Below are 21,969 nucleotides of genomic sequence, written 5' to 3'. Positions count from 1 at the left end.
GTCGACCCTGTTCGAACGCGATCGGTGGGAATCCACTAGAATTACGGTTAATAATTATTATTTTAGTTTATTGGCTAGCATTGGCTAGTCTCTATAAAGGTGTGGATGATAGTTAAAATCATTATGATAAATGAATATTAGTTTCTATCCTCTCTCTAGTCTCTCTGCCATAATCTCCCTCCTCTCTCTTTACCAACCAGCCACCTCTATCGTTGGCAAGGTCTCATCTATCTTCTAGTCTCCCTCATTTTGTCGAGTCCTCTCTCCTCCATGGGATCTCAACCACTTCTTCCTCTTCGTCCTTATCCCTTAAACTACATCAACTATCCACCCTCATCTCTTTTATCATCCATAACCCTATCATCCACTCTACCCATCACCACCACCATCATCCCCACTTTAGAATATTTTTGTCCCAGTTGTAGTTTGAATCTACGAAGGGTGTAAATACAAAAAATGTAGATCAGAAAGTTACGGATCAATCAACGTTAGTTTCGTAATTTTTTTGACTAGGGGGACTGCTTTCAACAATCAATCCAAATCTTGAAGGGATCATTTTGTAACCTATAGGCTGACGATAAAGGGTGGCATCGGTAAGGAAGGTGGTTAGGGAAAGATTATGGATAGTGGAAAGGGTTAGGGCGAAGATAGAGAGAGATTTGAATAAGAGGGAGGAGTGGGCCGCCACCCCTAAGGGACTAAGGTGAGTGGCCGGTCGAGGGAGGCTAGAGGAGGCGATGCCATGGTGCTAGTTGCTGTTGTGGGAGGAGGGAACGAGAGGGAAGGAGAGGAAGAAGATTAGGGTAAGAAACTTAATTCATTGATTATCTCCTTTTTGGTTGCCATCCACACCTTAAGAGGCTAACCAAACAAGCCAAAATGATAATTATTAACCCTAAAAATAGTGAATTCTTGCCGATCGCGTTTGAACGGGGTTGAGCGCATTCGAATGCACAAATTGCGTTCTCTATCGATGCGAATATATGCAGGCGTTCGCACGCGGGTATTCAAACATGGTCTGCGCGTTCGAACGCACAAATTACATTCTCTATCGATGTGAACGCTTGCAGGCATTAGCAAGGGTGTTCAAACTCACCCCCTTCCCGTGTTTGAACGCAACATACAAACTCATTATTTTTTCTGAATTAAATAACTAGCAAAATAAGAAAAGACTCCCGTAAGGCATAACCATGCTCGAGACGATTTGGTGAAGTCCGAATCACATCATTGTATTAATATCTAAATAACTCCTCCATTGGGTATCAAACCCAATGTGAACCGCCTACTCCTGATCAACTGGTCGAACCATATCATGTATATTATTATGAACTTGGATATTCATATGCTAACAGGTTTATTTGGTTAATAATCTGATTTATTTGGTGATGGATTATATGAGCATGAATATATTAGTAGATTTTATTTGATAATGTCATGATTATATGGGCATAAGAGTATATCTGTGAGTGACGGGCCCTGCCTGACTGTCGCATGCGCCGCAATACTATTCTAATCATCTACATGTGCAATACTATTCTAGTAGGGGTGCTAGTAGTCCCAATGACTCGTAGGAGGCCTTCAAGATCATCAATGAAAAATTAGATACTCCTTAAAGAGTGAGGAATATAGTGAGGGAATGTAACATGACTGTAGACTGGGTTGCACGCGAAGGAAAGTGTGGGTTTGGCTTTTACCTAATTGGGCCACATGGGCCTTTCTTCATGACTTATGTATAATTTTGTCTGCTAGAGTCTACTGCCAACTTAGCTAATAATGGAGTAATTCATAGCTAATACAAGCTCTTTTATCCAAAAAAAAGAAAGCACCCTACAATGCATTGCTACTGCCTAACATGCATTACACATCTATTGGTTGCTTTTAAGCCATTATACACTTAGTAGTGACTACTACAACATTACATGGCTACGCGTAAAACATTACCTAACAGCTACCATTGCACATGTAGATGATTAGAATAGTATCGCACACCTACTAGCGCCCCCCTATACATTGCGTACATATACAAAGATAATAAAATTTATATGCATGCATTACATAAAATCGAATAATATTTTAGTAACTTTTTTCTTCACATTCATTTTATATCAAATCAAACATAATTATTATACTCTTATTTCTAAATAAATTAATAATTATTTATAAAATAAATCTTTTATTTTAGTAAAAATAGATAGCAATTACTATTCTTATTTTAATCTTATTCCATATGCGGAGGCCTCAATATTTGACAGGATGAGATGATTTGAACTCAATGTTTGACAGGACACCACCCATTTGCGAACAGAATAAACAAGAAGCCCGGTAATTTATCTATTTCTTTATTAGGAAGAATAAGAAGCTCCTAGTGTAGACAAATTTCTTTATCCTGCTCCTCTTTGTCGTCTTCCCTTGGCTCTTACGTCTCTCACCTGTCACGCTTCACTATCTCCAACAAAAATGAACAGAAGAATCCTCTCACGGATAGTTCCAGCCCGTCTCTCAACGCCCAAAATAAAACTACACTCTTACCTTCTACGCTGCAACAAGGCAACAAAAGCAGAGTACAATTATTTTCCTAATGCCAGCCCAAGTCCTCACTGCTCTTCACCGAATACCAAAACCCCCAAACTAAACCAATTTCATATGTTCTTCCCTTCTTATTCATACATTTCTCCGGTTTGCAGCTTTGCAGGACCCATGTAACGTTCAAAGGAAAGGAGAACAATGTATTCAAATGGAGGGGAATTCCATAGGTTGCTTGAGGGGACCAGCCTCCCTGGGCACCCGTGCCATCTGTTCACGAGTGACCCCAAGCCCCGCCTCCGATGGACGGCCGAACTCCATGACCGCTTCGTCGACGCCGTCGCGCAGCTCGGTGGCCCGGACAGTGAGACAATCCCTTTTTAACATCTTGTCTTTAACTTCACTTTTTTTTTTTAAATTTCCTTTCGTTTGGTATATATTACTCGCAATGCCACTATGCCAGCTTTATAAGTTATTTTGGCAATGCATTTAGAGTTATTTTCAGGTTTTTAGGTTTGTTCCATTTTGCTTGATAAGTTAATCGGGGTCAAATGAATAACTTTTTCTACAGTCATAGAGGTTGCAGTTTGTATTGCAATTTGGTTAATGGATTGGTTTATTATTTTCTTCAAAAGTGGACTTTGAGATGCTTTCTAGATTCTCTATGTTTGTTTGTTCTTCTAGTTTCTTCAATTCAGCTTTTGCTTGTTTCCACTGTTAAGTGATTGCAGCATAAATTTTTAAGCACAGTTTAATCCCAACCTGCTGTGCTCCTAATGGTACTTAGTATTGTCAGACATGCAAAAGTGACTAAGTTGCTTATACTGGTTTTACATCTTTTTTATTAACATTTTGTTGGTGTCAAGTAAATTATGATGCATCCATACTCATTATGAAGATTGAAGAGAGGCTTTGGCATCAAGGTCTTTGGGCTAAAGCCTTATGAGCAAGGTTCCCAGTTTCGGCCGATCCCGAGTGGGATCGGCCGAAACGGATCGGGATCGGCTAGTTGACTGGTTTCGGCTGCGGTTTCGGCCGTTTCGGCCGAAACCCGATCCGTTTCGGTCGGGATCGGCCGTTTCGGCCGATCCCGACCGAAAGGAGTGGGAACGGGTCGGATCCGACCCGGATCCGACCCGGGGGACATCAATAATTGATGTCCCCACCCCCCCACCTGCCTCTCTCCCTTTTCTCTCTCTCTTTCTCTCTTTTTCTCTCTTTCCTCTCTTTCTCTCTTTTCTTTCTTTCTCTCTTTTCTTTCTTTCTCTCTTTCTCACGGATCTCTTACTCTCTTTCTCACCGGTGACTGAATAGTGAGTAGATCTCCATCTCTCCGGTGATCTCGACCTCCGGCGACGTTATCCGACGACCTCGATCTCCAGCGACCTTCGGTAAGTTTTTTTCAGTTTTTTTTTTCCATTGTGAGTAATTATTATTTCTTATTTTTTTATAATTTTTTCTAAATTTTTAGAAATTTCTCTAATATTTTTAATAATATTTAGAATTTTATTTAATTAAAATAGTCCGATCCGATACAGGCGGCCGATACGGCCGATACAGCCGATACGTATCGTTTTTTCGGACGGCCGATCCCGATCCCGATACCGATTTTTGGAACCTTGCTTATGAGCTTCTTTGGAATATTAAATAGTTGGAGATATACTCTTTTATAAGATGCAAAGGTAAACATGTGAAGCAAAAACCCTTCTATCCGGTGGCCGTGTTCCAGAAATGTTTCTTCCTGTTATCCTGAAAAGTGGAAACTGTACATATAGGCTGACATCATGTTGTGCTTCTTTGCCAATATATGTATTGCTGAACAAACAAGATATGTTATGCCAACATTGAAATGACATGCAAATTACTTCTGCCTCATATTACCTCTTTATAGAAAGCTGAAATTTTCTATGCTTCTTTACCACAACCATTTCATGGCCATTCTACCAACCCAACTAATGGGAATGCTGCATTCCAATTTAAAGTTAAGCTTGTTCAACAAATTAGCAGACTACTATGCATCATCTATCATTTTATCCTTTTTTGGTCATCTCACTCTATTCTAAAATTTCATCATTCAATTTCATTTCTCCCTCTTGGGTGTGAAAATTAATCTTCATCTCTTCTTTTTTGATCGATCACGAGGCATAGATTATATAGGCTAGATATAAGGACTGATCCTTCCCAATATTTATGTTGGACAATTGGACGAGCCAAAACATGCCCGAATCATGCGCATATAGCGCTATGATGGAAGGTCGGCTAATATCAACACCAATGCCTATAAGGAGAATCAAACCCATAACTTCTGTCATGGATTGATTAAACCTAAGCATAATCTTCATCTTTTTCAACCGCTAAAATCTATCTTTTACTCACATGTGCCTGAGTCATGACATGACAATCCCGTTTGTGGGACTACAATGTTGAGGCATGTAGGACTCAACTTTGTTTAGTCACACAGGTGCACGTAATAGTTGGTCAAAATTTTAGTCTCAAGTTTTAGATCTTAATTGATCAGTTCAACTAGAAGTCTGCAAATGTATAAGATTTGCTTCAGTTCAAGTGTCATACTCAAAATTTTATTTTGCTGCATATACTATATTTTCTAGAGGAATCATTTCTGATTTATTTGCCTGCCTTTTTTCTTATTGACATGATAACTGAATTGAACTGAACTGTGGATCTAATTATTTTGCATACATTCATCTCATGGTTTCTAAATCTTATTGAATTCTAATCTTGCTAGTATAAAAGAAGACAGATTGTAGTTCTAATGTTCTACACTTCTGTGCCTCTTGATCTGATCCTAACTGCCAAATTAGTTATTTACAAGGGGCTTTGTTTGCAGAAGCAACACCAAAGACCATCATGAAAGCTATGGGAATTAAGGGCCTTACATTGTATCACCTGAAAAGTCATCTTCAGGTCAGTTTCTCAACCAGCAGGAGAAGAGGGCATGAGGTTCACAGTGCCTTTCACAAACTTCAGTTTTAGGTTAGCTGCCTCTTGTATCCAAAAGAATGAGGCCAACTATATATATATATAGCTTGTCATTTTCTTGGATATACAAAACACGGCTAGTATGATATATGATGTTTCAAAAATGGAAAAAAAGAGATGCATATTTTAAACCATGGATTCCAAATCAGCTGATCCTGACTCAGGTCGGCGGATGCAGACCGGGATCGGTGTCTAGTGACTGGTTTTGATTTGAGACTGGCCAATCCGTTTCGGTCATACCGACTGAAACTTGACCAAAACTAAATATTTTTAAGATTTAGTTTGAATCTAAAATATATCTAACATATAATTAATGTCCTTAGCTGTCTCTTTTTAAGTTTTTAGTTTTTATTCTGTATCTTTCACACATTCTCCTCATACCCTTTGCACTTCACTGAGCTCATCTGGTGAACTCCTTCGGCATTCCGCACTCTAGTGAACTCGGGCAAGTATTTTTTTTCACATTTCTCTTCTCTCTCTCTTTCACCTATTGTTTAACTTATCTTTTCTTACTACTACCGAACAATCACTATTGTTTGTTCTGCAGTAGTAATTTACGAATATAAAAATTTGTCAAGTTCAAGTCAGAATTCATCATAGTTTTTGAGTGAGCTTTTTCTTTAGTTTTTAGGTTTCATATGTGACTAATTTTTATTTTCTTATTTTTTTGTTATTTTTTCTAAATTTAGAAAATTTTCTGCATGTTTAAACAATATTTAGAATTACGTAATTAAAAATAATCAGAATCGATACGAGCAACCAATACTGATACGAACCAACTCAGCCCAGAAGACCACCCTTAGGTCCAGGTGTTCGAATGCTTGGAAAGGTGTTTTCTAGGCGTGCGAACGCCCCATCCTGAGAGTAGAAAACTCTTTTAGGCGTTCAAACATTCCTGGCCCCGTTCAAATGCTCGACGATGATTCCTTTTCGTACTTGATATTTTTACATGTTTTTCTTGTATTAGGACTCTTTATTAGTTTTAGGACGTGGGTTAGCCTATAAATAGGTGTTGAGGCAACCCCTTTTGTTTATGTATTAATTATTTGAGAATATTGGTCTCTATCTTCATCTCTCTCGCTCTCTTTCTCTCTTGTTTGACTAACTTTAAGTTTTGGCCAATCTAGCTTTGATTTATAGACGCCATTGCTTCATTCCTCCTCGAATCCAACTTCTCCCTCCTCTGTTCTTCTATTTTACTAAGTTATCAACACCTATAAATTATCTTCATAATCTGCCCTAGTTTACTACGTAACTTTTACCCAGGGTTATCATCTATCAAACAATATTCTTTGCCCAAATCACCACCACTAATGCATCCCTCTCTTTCTTCTCATCGATTTAGCCTATTCATACGCCCAATTTTGCTATCGAAATCATATACTATGCCTTATCCTAGCCCAACCACCCATAATTTTCAGAATTAATATTAAGATCAATTGAATCCCAGTATGTTCTTAACATGAACGTACCAGATACGTATCGTTTTTTTCTAACAACTGATCCTGATCCCAATACCGAATTTCGAAACCTTTGTTTTAAATAGACATATCTATGTCTATATTCTTTTAAGATTAATACATGATAAGGGGCCATAGAGTAGATGGTCACTGAAATCAGTCAACTTATCTGTAGATAATCTTACACTTTGCCAAGCATGCTTCTTGAATTTTATTGCAGAAATACAGATTGGGCAAGCAATCAAGCAAAGAATCTCCAGAGAACTGTAAAGAAGGTACCAATCTCTGTCTCTTCCCTGATAATTGTATGTCTACTTAATATGTTCAGCCCTATTCTTTAACACTCTGATAGGTTGCATGTTCTGCTTGTGTTTGGGTTACCATCTGCAGGTGACCTAGCTGACATGACTGTATTTGATTTTCTGGCCTAGATATGCTAGGATGGATAAGCCTTATATTAATATTGGGATGAGGAGCTACTATGGTAGTCCTGATGATAATTTGACACATTTGAACAGAATTATGGTTGCAGAATTGCATTAGTTGATTCAGAGGATTAGGTAGTTACATATAACTGGACTTATAATTCTTTCTTTCCGAAAGATTATACTTGAAATTTTGAAATATGTTGTTCCATATATCTGGCATTGAAATGTATAGTACCTTCAAACAGGAATACTCTATTTTGATCTGGAGTTATCATTATCCATTGCTATTTAATTTTTTTTCCTTTCCGGTTGCATTACTGCTGTTTTAACTTTTATTGAATAGTTTCAACCATCAATTTCCGTGGGTAGTATTTAACATAGTAATGGAAGTAATGTTCCAATGGCCAAAAATATACAATATGATGATATATAATTCTCTTGAACATTCAGGCTGACATGTTCTTTCAAACATTCAGCCATGACTCATATTGCATACTTTGTCAGGTTATGTATAGGCAATTAGGTTGTGGGTTTTGATATAATTTTATGAGGTAGAGTTTAGTTATAAATAAGAGGATTTAGATTTTGTGGGGTTAGGGTTTGCTTGGGGAAGAAGGATTTTGTGGGGATTTAGGTTTGGTAGGAACTTTTAAGGGTATTTTAGTAATCTTTGAACTAGAGTCACATAAACTATATAACATGGTTAATGTCAGTTAGCTAAAGTAATGTTAGAGTGTTAAATGAACATTATAGAAAAAATGAGGGGTCGCGTTATAAAATTTCTAAAAACGGGCTGCGAATCACAAAATAGGCAAAATATAGGGTGTGATTTATAAAAATCCCTTATATTTTACCATTGACAAACTGAAAGGAACCATGTAGCATATTAAATCAAATCATGATATTCTTATTATGTATCAGCTGTAATGATGGTTTGTTAAGCATATAGAAGAAACGAGTACCATTTAGGAAGATTTCATGGAAATGATTACATAGATCCCACACGGAGTTTGGTTTTTATAGTATTTGTATGCGATCAACAGAAATCTTTTTCTCAACACTAGCATGGGCAATTGGGAATCTTTCGAAGTTGATAATAAATGGTTCAGATACTAATGCCGAAATTATCTTTAACTGTTAATATTTCCATTTTCATCACAATGCAGCCACTGGTATTGCAGAAATTCAGGGAAGTGGACTTTCATCATCAGCATCAAAACCAATCGCTCAAGATTTGAATGAGTAAGTGAGGCTTACAACTTGTTCTATGACTCTCTGGCATGTCTTACTCGGCAGGGTTTATACTTTGATACAGTGGATGTAATGAGGCAATGAGGATACAAATGGAACTTCAGCGAAGGCTGCACGAACAACTGGAGGTCTGTTTCTCCACTTTGGTTCATGAATGCCTTGATCCTTTTGGTTTTGCCAAATTGAAAAAGTGATTCATTCATTATCATCTCTTTCTTCTTATTTGTGCATGACTGTTTGGTCTGAAGATGTTCTACATTCAAGTACGCATAACAAAATTTAGGGAAATATTATAGTTAGGTTGGCTTGAGAAATTCATTAGTCATAACTTCATTTCATGGACAAGGAACACTGCATGCCTCGAGGATGCACATTCACTAGATTCCTTACATTGATAAACCTACGAGGTTCTTGATACGGACCGACTTGGGGGGTACTCAAGATCTAATACCAAATTGATACAATCCAACTAAGGATTGCAAAGAAATCAGCTCTAGACAACAAATAAGCCCCTTACTATCATTCTGGAAGTGGTGTCCACCGAAGCTAGTGGTTGCACACCGGCCTAATGTTGCTGATGGGTTTCTGGAAGCGATGAACACTAATGTAGGCTGGTTAGTAGGGAATTGGTGATCTGTTGCTAGTAAAACTTTATAAAGGACTTCCTGAAATTGTCCGGTGTCGTGAAATGGTGTTCGAACTGAAGAAAAAGTTGTGGCAGAGCATAGCTAAGCGATAGGTTGATCTAGGTTTATTTGTGGTAGATGGTAGATGGATTATAGCGATGTAGATGATGGTGAATGTGGGTAATAGCTCTAGTAGGGTTGTGCACAGTGAGAAATAGTACCATCGCAATGAAGGTGAAAGGTTGCTAGGAAGAGAAAGACTTTCTAGATGATAGAGAGAAAGCTACAGAGGAGAGATAGAGAGATTGAAGAAGATAAATTTATTCAATGAGCATGCCTAAAACCACAAGTCATAATGCCCCATTTATAGATACTAAAACAAAAGAATCCTAAATCGAAAAAGAAACAAATGAGTAAACCTGTCTAATATGTCCTTTTAACTCTCCTTCAGATTGTAACTTCGTTCCACCCCAAATAGAATCCGGATCAGAAGAATATCTGAATACGAAAATTGTAGAATGAATTCACCGATCTAATTGATCTAGTTTCATAATTTTTGTATGTTGCATGAATATCTAATAATTATTTTCTAGACCTCCATAGATTGTAAATTCATACAATTCAGGGACTCAGACTAATTCTGACTTCGACTTAATTCTGATTTGCATCATATCAATCCATCATGCTTCTTTCCACATCGTCCTCAAAGTGAGAGCTTACTAGAGACTCAGGGCCGTCGAACTAACCTATTTGTGGTTGGTTGAACTCACTTACATGCGACTGCTGTAACCGCATACTGCAAAACCAAATCCCGCTTGTCTGTCCTGGCAGTGAGTGGTCAAGTGATGCCCCTCGCAACCATAGTTGTCCATGGTGGCTTCTAAGCTGGTCTAAGCTTCTATAGATTCTATTTCATCACCTTGGTCATGTTGAAGACTTCCGTGAGTAACATGCGTTAGTTGCCTTCATTGTTGCTTGGATGTTGTGGTAGAGTCCTCAAGTATTGGTGTAACCTGGGAGTATAGGTTATGAGATCTAGGTGAAGGAAGTATTTGAGATCAGCTGAGCAAGGCCAAGGGAAGTTGAAAGGAAGGCTTGTATGCATACATACTTGATGAGTCTGCAGCAGTTGGAGCTCTTGAACCAGATCGGGATCATATCGTGACAGAGGTGCACTCAATCTATAAGACTATTATCAATTGATGTAGCCTGATGTATGAGTGCATTCAATCAGATTTTGGCAAACAAAAAAAGGCACCCGGATTAGATTGGTAGCGATGTGCACTGAGGCTATTGAGTGCACACAGTGATGTGAAACAATGGGATCGTTAGGATTCCAGAAATGATGATGATAAAATAAAGAGAAAAAGGAATGAGATTTCACTCGTCTATTCTCATTTAGGGTTTCACACTCAAAACTCACATTAGAGATAAATCTCAAAAAAGATTTATTTCTTCATTAACTATGATTGAGTAAAAAGCTAGCCTATTTACAGATTTTACAAATGATAATAAGCAAATAACAGTCTAAATAATTGCAAAAAAGTAAATAATCCTAAACACCATAAATAACCAATATATAATAAAAATAATTGGCTTAAGACTAATTTCCTAAAAAAAAATAACTGCACTAATACATGCACCCGTGTATTATCATTGATGCTCACATCATTCTCCCGGAGTGGGAGAGAACTCGAAGTCCCACAGTTTTTTAATACTCTAAGTCACTTTATTCAAGCCAAATATTAGGAATAGATTTCACACCTCTACCCTCAAACAAGGGTTTCACACTCAATTTTCTAATCGTAAGACTTGTCCTTAATGATTTCGAGCAGTGAATTAATACTTTTCTCGTACTACTTTAGTCTGTTGGCCTCTCACCATTCCAAGCCACTTCTAGGGTTTCACACCCAAATATTCCTGATGTCAAGACTTGGGCACCAATTATGGGGACGAGAGAAGAAGTTGATGGGGATGCGGTAGTGGTGGATGGAAATTGGCGACTGCAAGCAGGTGGCGATAGGTAGTGGAGTTTAGAGAAGATGGCGTTGGCAGTTGGAGAGTGACTCTGGTGGCTATGAAGCATGGATACTAATACGTGATATGGGGATATGGGTATGGATACAGGGATATGATAAATTATAAACTACGTTACTGATACAACACGAATACGATAATAAAAAATTAATAAAAATATAGGCAGTAACTAATTTCTAAATAAAAATATAGGTAGTAATTACCTCACTACCTCCTTCGCATAGGGGTAGTAACTAATTTCTAAAACATGGCAGTGAGGCAGTGAGGTAGTAATTAATTTCTAAAACATGGCAATGAGGCAATGAGCACAAACATCAATCAGCTCGCTATGTGATACGATTTCCCCTTGAATTAAAGTTTGATCTATCCCATTTTTAGATTTGGACAGGATCTTGCATGGAATTTAGAAGAAGATTCCTGAAGATATAGCCGTTGGATCAATGTGAAATTTTGATAGGTCATAGCCCTAAAAAAGAGTTTTCCAATGAATCTAATTTAAGGAGAATCGGATGGCGGGATCCGGAGATATCTTCAGATAAGTGGGCGAATGTCAGAGAGTCCGTTCTTTGGATCCGTAGATGGAGGCATGGGATCCTAAGTGAATTATGGAGGTGGTTGGCCGGCGGTAATGGGGTGGCAAGGTGGTGGAAGGATTATGGATGATGAAAAAGGTAGGGCGAGGGTAGAGAGAGATTTGAAGAAGGGGGAGGAGTGGGTCGCCCCCTAAGGAACTAGGGTGAGTGGTCGGTTGAGGGAGGCTAGAAGCGGTGGAGCCGGGGGATGAGGGAACGAGAGAGGAGAAGAAGATTAGGGCAAAAACTCAATTCATTTAATATCCTCTTTTTGATTGTCATCCACACCTTAAGAGGCTAACCAAACAATTTAAAAATGACAATTATTAGCCCTAGAAACAGTGGATTTCCGTCGACCACGTTTGAATGGGGTCAAACACGTTCGAACGCACCAAATGTGTTCTTTATATTTGTGAACGCTTGTAGGCATTCGCAAGCGTGTTCGAACGCACCCATCCGCGTTCGAACGCAACCTACATAAATCTTATTTTTCTCTGAATAAAGCACTAAAACAATAAGAAAGGACACCTCTAAGGTATATATCCATGCTCGAGACAATATCGGTGAAGTCCGAATCGTATCAATCCACCATGCCTCTATTACCTTGTCCTCAAGGTGTGAAATTGGGGAAGCGATCTATTCTATCAGACTCGAGCTCCTCCGTGACTCGATCCTCTGCATCGGCGGCTCGGTTCTCGATCCCCTTTTTGTAGACTAGCTCGTAGTTATATCCAAGGAGTTTCATGACCCACCGTTATTGTGCCGGGGTGTGCATACATTGCTCTATGAAGTAGGGTAAGCTACGTTGGTCCGTGTGGATAGTAAACCGTCGGCCAATCAAATAGGGTTGCTATTTGGTGATGGCATGCAGAATTGCTAGCATTTCACGCTCATAGGTGGATAATTGTCGTGACTAGTTCGACAATGCCTTGCTCATATACGCCACGAGTCTGCTCTCCTGCATCAAAACAGCTCCAATGCCTACATCCAAGGCGTCGCATTCCACCACAAAGGGCTTGCTGAAATCTGGCAAAGCCAAAACTAGTGCGGTAGACATAGCTGTCTTCAATGCTTTGAAAGCCATTGTCGCCTTGCTCGTCTATTGAAACCCCTCATTTTCTAAGTATGGAGGTCAGCGAGGCAACTATCTTGTCGTAATTGGCAACGAATTGCCGATAGTACCCCGTCAACCTAAGGAATCTCTTCAATTCTCGCGGATTAGTGGGAATTGACCAGTCCACCATGTGTTTGATCTAGCTTGGATCAACTTTCACTCCTCTTGCTGAGATTATGTGATCCAAGTACTCCACTCGTAGCTCACCCCAAAGGCACTTGCTCATCTTGACTTTCAACTGGTTTAGTTAGTCGCAAGATATTCAACACCTCAAGCACATGCCGCATGTGTTCGCTCCAATTTCTGCTGTACACCAGAATATCGTCAAAGAAGATGAGCACATACCAACTAAATAGCGGACGAAAAAGGTCATTCATCAGCCCTTGGAAGGTCGCCGGTGCATTGGTGAGCCCAAACAACATGACTCGGAACTCATAGTGACCATCGTGAGTCCAGAATGTTGTTTTATGTACATCTTCCGAATCGACGCAGATTTGATGGTACCCGGCTCTTAAGTCAAGCTTGCTGAAGTAAGCTGACACTGTAAGTTCGTCCAGCAGCTCCTCGATCACCGGTATTGGGTACCAGTTTTTGACGGTGATCGCATTTAAGGCTCGGTAGTCGACGCAAAACCACCAACTCCTGTTTTCAAGCCAACAGCATCGACGATAAGTAGACGCTCCTACTCGGCTGAATGATCCCTTGCTCTAGCATCTTGACCACCAATTTGTTGATCTCCTTCTGGATATATGGGTATCGATACGGCCGAATATTTGCTGGTTCAGCCCCTGGAATGATCTGAATTCGGTGGTCATGCTGATGAGTCGGCGGCAATCCTCAGGGCTCCTCGAAGAGGTTGCTGAATTCCTACAGTAGCTCCTTCATGTCTGCGGGTATTTCATTTGATGGTGGATGTTCTGGTTTAGCAATAGCCATTTGCAAGAGTAGAGCTCGGTCCCCTGCACATGGGGTCCCAACAACGGTTGCAACGCTGGCCCTTGCCACGGTTGATTTTCATCCAACAGCACTCTTCGACCATTCCTCTGAAATGTAAGTGTGAGGTTTGTAAAATCAAATGTTATGGGCCCTAAGCTTTGAAGCCATTGAGTCCCCAAGATGATGTCGACACCCTCCAAGGCCAACGGATAAAGATCTAATGTGAAAGTTTGGCCTTGCACCTTCAATTCCACGCCTCCACAAATAAAATCAGCCCGCAATGTCGTGCCATCTCCGATCATCACATCTAACCTGTCCATGGGTTTCGACTCGAGCCCAATCACATCTAATAAAAAATAAATTATCGCACACAGCGGGAATATGAGCACACAGTTGAATGATCGTCCTAAATCCTCACTGAGTAGAGTGTTCTTAGGCAATTAAATCATCGGCCGGAGTGGTCAACGACGAGAAATAGGGCACTCCATGTCGACAGAAGGAAAAAAGAAAAGAAAGAAAAAGGATCTAGCTTGATGGAAGAGGCTCTTATAAGTTAGTGCTCCTTTTGAGGAGGAAAAGTAAAACGAAGTGGGAACTATTTCCTATTCAACATGAATCTCTAGTTAATTCTTATTTTCTAACTCCTTAAGTAGTGTCTCTACTTGCTTGGAATCTTTATTATCTCCGCATGCTAGGTAATACTGCGCTTCCTTTCTCTCACATTTTTCACTATATGTGATGTATTGATAGGATATGAACTATCTATCTATTATAGGAAGGGGCCATATTTTTTATCATCGCAAGTATCATTTCTCCTTATTTTATCCAACCCATCATGGATATGTTACGAAATTTCTTAACTGAATAGGAAAAAATTAAATGATTAGGAAATCATAATTGACACTTTCTAACCCAAGAGGAACATGTGGTAATGAGCGACATATAAAACACGGATTGTCATGATTTGAAATCTAAATCATGACCGGCCATGTACTTTAATGCACTTGAGATACGCAAAACCTTAATAAACGATTTCCTAAGTCCACTATGACAAGAATTTAATATAGATATCTGATTCCAATAAATGTAATCCAATAATAAGGAAAATGACCAATATCACCACTAATGTATCTCGGATCAAATTAAAATAACAGAATGTTTAGAATATAAAGACTAGTATAACTAAAAGATGAAAGAGTTATCCTAAGTGGAGGTGAGGTCTCGGTGTATCACTCTCAGTTGCTACGTTGACTCTGAAATATTAGAAGAGAGATCTTATGAGTCAATAACTATGGCATAGTGAGTGGAATTCACTCAAAAGCCAAATAAATCTGAATCCATAAACAAAACTTTAAATAAATATAAGTCCAAAAATATAAAATGAAAATCTCACCAAGCATGCTTATCATAACAATAATAATGACAAATAATAATAGAGTAAGTTATATCTTATAACATGCTTAGCATTAACAAACTAAATTTTTGTCAATAATAATAAGCATCTCATATGTCTCAATTAGGTTATTATCCTATGGGTCTATATCAACTAAAAGTCACCTCAAGATTTACTAGAGTCTTTTCCTCATAACTAATTCAATTAAGGTCACCACGAGGTATCACTATGTGATAAATGCATCTTGTCTCTCCTCCTAAGGGTCACTAGGAAGTGTCACTATGTGATAAATGCAACCAATCTTTTTCACTAATTATAGAGATTAAGGTCGCCTTAGGGAGACTCCTTGTCTAGCTTGGGACTATTCTTTAATCGCGTCAGGATCACTTAAACAGATCATATGCTGATCACGCATAGGTCTATTCTCTAGACTGTTCTCTAACTGTGCTGAGTCACCTAAACGGATCATGTGCTGATCAAGTATAGGTCTGTTCCCCAAATTTCGAAGTAGATTGAGTCACCGTAGGGAGATGCATGAAGAATATTTAGCCTGTTTTTGTTCTCAAAGTCTTACTCGTGGCGAATATTTTACTATTTGCACAAAAAGTAGTAATGCATGAAGTCAACATTTCATGAACTAATATTGCACAAAGTAGAGTAAGACATGAAATACAACATAGCATAAAAAGATGATAATGCACGGAGTATTATACTACACGAATAATAATGCGAAGGAATCGAGACGATAATTATATGAGTAATATCACTCACTTGAACGCCACGTGGGATTGTTGAAATTCTAAGTTCAAGTACAAGTATATATATTCATATTTATCCATAAATAATTCCACACTTGAATGATATTTTTAGAATTTAAAACAACTTAAATCCCCATAATTGGGCTAAATAAAACCCAATACTTGGGCTAAGATCCACCCGAAATCAAAATAGATTGGGTTAGAAGATCATAGCCCACCTACTTTCATTAATTGGACCTTAATATGGCCTAATCACTAATGCCCAACTTGTGACGCCTCGATCCAGAAACATGATGGCTGCGAATATCTAGGATAAAATCCGAAAAAAACATGAAAGCATAAATAATAATTAAATTCTAAAATAGATTGACAAAGCGAAAATGATACTCAGTCTTCAAAAATCCTTACTAAGCAGTTTCTTAAATTCTTGCAAAATTATAAGTTCTAATGAGCTAGATGTCTAGCAAGTAACCCACTCTACTAATAATATGTCTAATGACAAATATCAACATGTGATACATATAGTAGTAAAACAAGAATCATAATAATATATATAAGTCGTCTTGGAAAATAAATAATTTGTCTCGTGTACTAAATTTCAAAATCCAATATATGCTAAATTAAAATCATAAATCATTCATATTAACTCAATTTGAATAAATCAATATAAAACAATCTACGAAAAGTGTATTATCATGAAAATCGAATAATAAATCATTCATAATATCTCAATTTGAATAAATCACTATAAAAGGAACGGATCTCTATTTAAAAGTGTACTATCATGCGAACCCATCAAAAGTTATAAAATGTCATGTTATCTTTTTAATGGGAATTCTGACTCGTGGCCACATTGCATTATTTAGTCACCATCGAAATGGTGTCTGGGACTTTTCTAAATAGTCGATCCATCTAGGGTCACAGTAGGTACTCTGCGGTGTCTTATCGACTTTTTCACTAGTCGTTAAGTAAAATTAGTCATCAAAACGGAAATTCAAGAATCTCTTCTCTAATTCTGCCAGAGTCACTTGGTAGCACGTCACAACGTTATATTCTAAGAATCTTTTTTCTGAACTCATCTTCTTAAAAACAAATTGGGTTTCAGATCTCACTTTTATCAATATTCAATTATAGTGATTTATACTGATATCATATATTATATTCCTCAATCATCAAAATTCTCAATTTTTTAAATACAATATATGCATAAATAATTCATAAATCTAAATACTATTATTTTCTCTAATATATATATAAATCATTTTTAATAAGTTAAAAAACATAAATAAATAATAATTCAACATTTGATCTTATTTCACATCTCAAAATAATATTTTATTTGTGATTATCTTCTCAAAAAACTTTCTTTTTAATAAAAATCTCTTATATTTTATTTACAAAAAATAAAATATATTAGCATAAAGATTTCCTCTGTTATAATCTGAAAATAAAATATAATATTAAATAATTTTACAAATCCGAAATTCCTATAAATTGAAGTAATTCCATTATATCTTATTTTATGGAAATAAAATAAATATTAATTATTTTCAGAAATTTGAAATCCATTTAAATTGAAATATTCCTAATTTATATCTTATTTTCCGGAATAAAAATAAATACTAATTATTTTCAGAAATCCAAAAGTCATATAAATTGAAATATTCCTAATTTATATCTTATTTTCTGAAATAAAGATAAATATTAAATATTTTCAGAAATCTGAAAATATAAACAACAAAATCCTTTTTTTATTCTGAAATAATAAATCCGAATTTTCTACCAAATAATCTTAACATCTCAAATTTTTTATTGAAAATCTTTAAAATAACGAATTTCTTAATTCTCCTGTACATGTATAATTGATATCATCATATTATAATTTCTTATCTCATAAATTAAACAGGATAAAAATAAATAAAAATTGATATTTTTCAATTCATCAATTCTATTTTAATATAATAAAAATTTTAAAAAATATGAGCGGGAATTTGTCTTGATTGTTCAATCCAAAAATAATCTAATTTTCGCATTCTAATCGTAATCTAAGGTACATAATGTCTTCCATGTATCCATGTTGAGAAAGTATGTGCCTAGTGCAGGCCATGTGATTGACTTCGAGCCTTTGGAGATCCGAGAAAATCTATCTTATGGGGAGTAACTTGTGGAAATTCTAGAGACTCAGCAAAGAACTCTTCGCAATACGGTAATCTTTTTCATGAAGATATTATAGCAAAACCACAAGTCGGAAAAAACAACTTGGGAGCGTGAAGATGAAATGAGGGAAAAGCATCAGGAGCTATTTCCTTAATTTTCATAGCGACTATTACGGTATTACCTTAACCTTTTATTACACTAATTTTAATTTCGGGGACGAAATTTCTTTTTGTTGGGAATAGTTGTGAACCAAAAAAAAAAATTGAGAGAGGAGGGTGCACGTGCTCTGCAGATGCAACCCCCTCCTCTCTCCCTCTCCGGCACGCGACAAGGCGCAACAGAAAATCTCGCCGAATCAAAATCTAATTTAGATTTGGATCTTTGCCCTATAAATTAAACCCTAATTTTTCTCTCTCCCATTAATCCCCCTCAGCCTTCTTCTCTCTTCTTCCTCTCCTCCTTCGCTTTCTTCTTTCTCACTGTCGGAGTGCCGCTGGAGCCATCGGAGACCACCACATGAGTCCTTGGTGGTGATTTTTAGTACGTGAGCTAGAGATTTGAGATTTCGATTGTCTTGCCTAGACTCAGTTGAGTGCGTTCACTCATATATTTATTTTTATTATATTTCGTGCCTTTGTCAGACTATGTAAATTTTCTGTGTGCAAATTTATTTATTTCATCCTTACGTGTAAAAATTTAATTATTACATTTTCTGTGTACATTTAATCATTATACTCAGTGCATCATCATACTTTGTGCAAATATTAAATTTAGTTAAAAAAAAATGAGACTAGTATTGGTACGACTTAGAGAACGGTTCCGGTATAAATTGCTTGTGATTTTCCGTAGTGAATCAAGTCTATCTAAAAGTCCAAGAGAAAGTTCTAAATCAGATCACTGCGGTGACTTTCTTAGGTAATTATGGCGGGGTTAGGGAACAATCCTAGGATGAATGAAAAATTTTCTAGGTGACTCTAACTTCTCTCAACGGTTAGTAGAGAAGACAGAGTGTGTTGATCACATAATGATACCATCTGATGACCCTAACTGGATTAGCTATGAAGAAAAGTTCCGAGCGTCATTTCGAGGTGGCTTCTAGTTAATATGGATCCACAGAGTATAGACCCATTGAGACATGATAGTACAAATAATGGAAAGATGTTAATATGTTGAAACTGTGCAAAGTTACAAGTTATGACTCACTATTGTTATCGTTGTCATTATTTAAGGAGCATGCCTATTGCAAATTGTTATGAATATTATTGATTTAGTTTAATTTTATTCAAACATTAATATAATTTAAAATTTATTTGATTTTCGAGTGGATTCCACTCATTGAGTTATAGTTGTTGGCTCATGGATTTGTTTTCTTTTATTTATTTATCTATCTCAGGTAATAGTCAGCGTGGCGACTGAGTGAGATATACCCGGACTCCACCTCCACTTAGGATTCACCTATTTACTTTTACACTCTTTTGAATTTTATGTTTTAGATTAACAGTTAAATTTATTTCGTTTAGAGACTCAAAAACAAAAACATTGTTTTATAATTATTGCAATTAGTTTAAATTTTATAAAGCAGATCTTCGTTTATTTATTTTTTTTATTTATTCTTGCCATTGTACGCTTAGGAAGTATTAGTAAAGCTTCGTGTATCTCAAGCATATTGAGATGCATGGCCAGTCATAATTCCTATCTCGGGTCGTGACACGTTTTTATCTCTATTTCTTTTCTTTTTTCTCTCTTACCTCTGAAGAATAATATCTTTTTTTTCTCTAATCTCTCTCAAGAATGATCTCTTTTTCTTTCTTTTTCTTTCCTCTAATCTCTCAAGACTGATCTCCTTTTCTTTCTGTTTTTTTTTCTAATCAAATTATCTCTTTCTCTTTTGTCTTTTCTTTTTCTTTTTTTCGGTACTATAACACTGCAACAGTGTTGCCACTACCTACTCACTTAAAATCGCATCTAGAATTTCTTTCCGAGCCCTTTTTTTAGTTAAAAAAATTAAACCAGAGTCCTATTAGAATAAGGATTCTAATATTTTAAAGATATACCTAAAAATTTAATTTAATTTAATCTGAATCCTAAAATATAAGAGATAAAATGAAATTCCTCATTATCTAAATATTTATTTCTATTTTATTTAATTTATTTATTTATGTTTTAAAATTCCGAGTTGTTACACAACTCACCAACTTACTAAGTCACTAACCCACCAACCCATTAAACTATTAACCTACTAACTAAGCTTAACTAAGCTTACATACGGGTTGGGTTTAGAAAATCCTAACCCATGGTTGTCTTTTCCTCTTTCGAAGGAGAAAGATGAAGAGGAAGGAAAGATGTTTGTTGGTGACCCATCGTTGGCATATACACCGCCGATGCCAACATCGGCCCTATGATCCTGATAGCCCACACGAAGTAGAGCAAGAAAGCTCCAAGCAGTCGACGGAAGAGACTCACCACAATGGTCGTCGTATTACGATTCAGCTAGTATGGAAGAAATAAATAATGTACTTTGCACCACAGATGGTGAGTGCTCAGTCTCTTCCAGCGTCAAAGTATAAATTCTTCCTTTATTCTCTGGTCTCACTCCTGGCTGGATTTCTGCTACTTGCTGGAGGCCTATTGTTCGCTGTGCTGGACTGGGATGGTCTATGCTGTTGATCCTACTGAGAAGTTGGACGCCATCCCCCACATGCCGGGTCTTCCACAGTTGTAGCAGCTTCGTGGTACTCCATTGCACCCAACACTAGACGAATGGGAGCGTCCACACCTCGTATAATTTTTAAGTCGACTCTGTTTGGGACCTCCCCCAGAAGAGTTTGGTCCACTCCCGGCTCTCAAGGGCTGTCCAGACGACTAACCACCTCTTTTGTTTTGCTCCTGGTACCTCCTCAGCTTCTTCTGTGGATGCTGCTGTTCTCGTTCTTGGCGAAGCTCCCCAATGTTTCTCTCGGCAAGGAGTGCCTTAGACACCATTTCTAGAAGTGTCTGACACTGGAATAGTGATATCCTATCTCTGATGGCTGGCCACAACTTACCCTTGAAGAAGCTAACTTTCTCTTCTTCGCTCGCTGCTATATGTGGAACAAAGCGCAACAGCTCAGTGAACCTCGCCTCAAAGTCCACCACAGACATGCCTCCCTGTCTCAGCTCAAAGAACTCATCATGTTTCTTTTTCTTTAAGGCCCGAGGATAGTACTTCTCAAAGAAAATCCTCTTATAGTTTCCCCAGGTCAACTCCTTCTCTCGTCCAATGTACTGGCGCTCAATCATCTGCCACCAATGCTCTACTCGATCCTCAAACATATAGGTCATCAAGGCAACCTTTTGATCCTCTGAACAATCCAATACTCGCAATATCTTCTTGATTCGCAGCAGCCATGCCTCTGCTTCAATCGGATTAGTAGTCCCTCTAAAGGCAGGTGGAGATGCCTTCAAAAAAATTTCAAACACTATATCTAGACTAAGGGGTCTTGACTCTGATGTAGCCGGAGTCTGCGATGACTGTCCTCCAATGGCCTGAAGAAGGGTCTGTAGCATTGATACCACTGTATGAGTAGCAGGAACTGGGGCAGGAGTGGGGATCTGGGCAGGGGTAAGAGTCTGGATAGGAGTAGGAGCTTGGGTAGGAGCAGTTTTCGATCCCGAACCAGGAATAGCAGTTGGTGCAAGAGCTGGCGCTTGAGCAGGAGCCGACTCTTGCTCCCT

The 21,969-nt window shown here is 37.6% G+C and overlaps 1 protein-coding gene across 8 annotated transcripts in view; it reads left to right on the top strand.

The window, feature by feature from the left end:
- The first annotated feature begins 2,404 nt into the window (after positions 1 to 2,404).
- Positions 2,405 to 21,969, top strand: part of LOC140801818 (protein PHR1-LIKE 2) — a 34,467-nt gene continuing 14,902 nt past the window's right edge. Inside the window, exons 1-6 of one of the 8 annotated variants that reach the window (XM_073157129.1) lie at positions 2,405 to 2,561; positions 2,685 to 2,887; positions 5,372 to 5,448; positions 7,204 to 7,258; positions 8,593 to 8,653; positions 8,727 to 8,790. In XM_073157129.1, the coding sequence (XP_073013230.1) occupies positions 2,725 to 2,887; positions 5,372 to 5,448; positions 7,204 to 7,258; positions 8,593 to 8,653; positions 8,727 to 8,790 (420 nt within the window). In that variant the 5' untranslated portion in view covers positions 2,405 to 2,561; positions 2,685 to 2,724. Of the gene's footprint in view, positions 2,888 to 3,837; positions 3,915 to 5,371; positions 5,449 to 7,203; positions 7,259 to 8,577; positions 8,654 to 8,726; positions 8,791 to 19,648; positions 19,853 to 21,969 lie in introns of those variants that run through there. The other 7 variants (XM_073157126.1, XM_073157132.1, XM_073157131.1 and 4 more) reach the window with 7 other exon arrangements.

This window comes from Typha latifolia, chromosome 15, assembly GCF_019914945.1.
Source record: "Typha latifolia isolate L0001 chromosome 15, TyphaL0001v2, whole genome shotgun sequence".
Lineage (NCBI taxonomy): Eukaryota > Viridiplantae > Streptophyta > Magnoliopsida > Poales > Typhaceae > Typha > Typha latifolia.
This window is presented reverse-complemented; position numbering and strand designations above follow the sequence as displayed.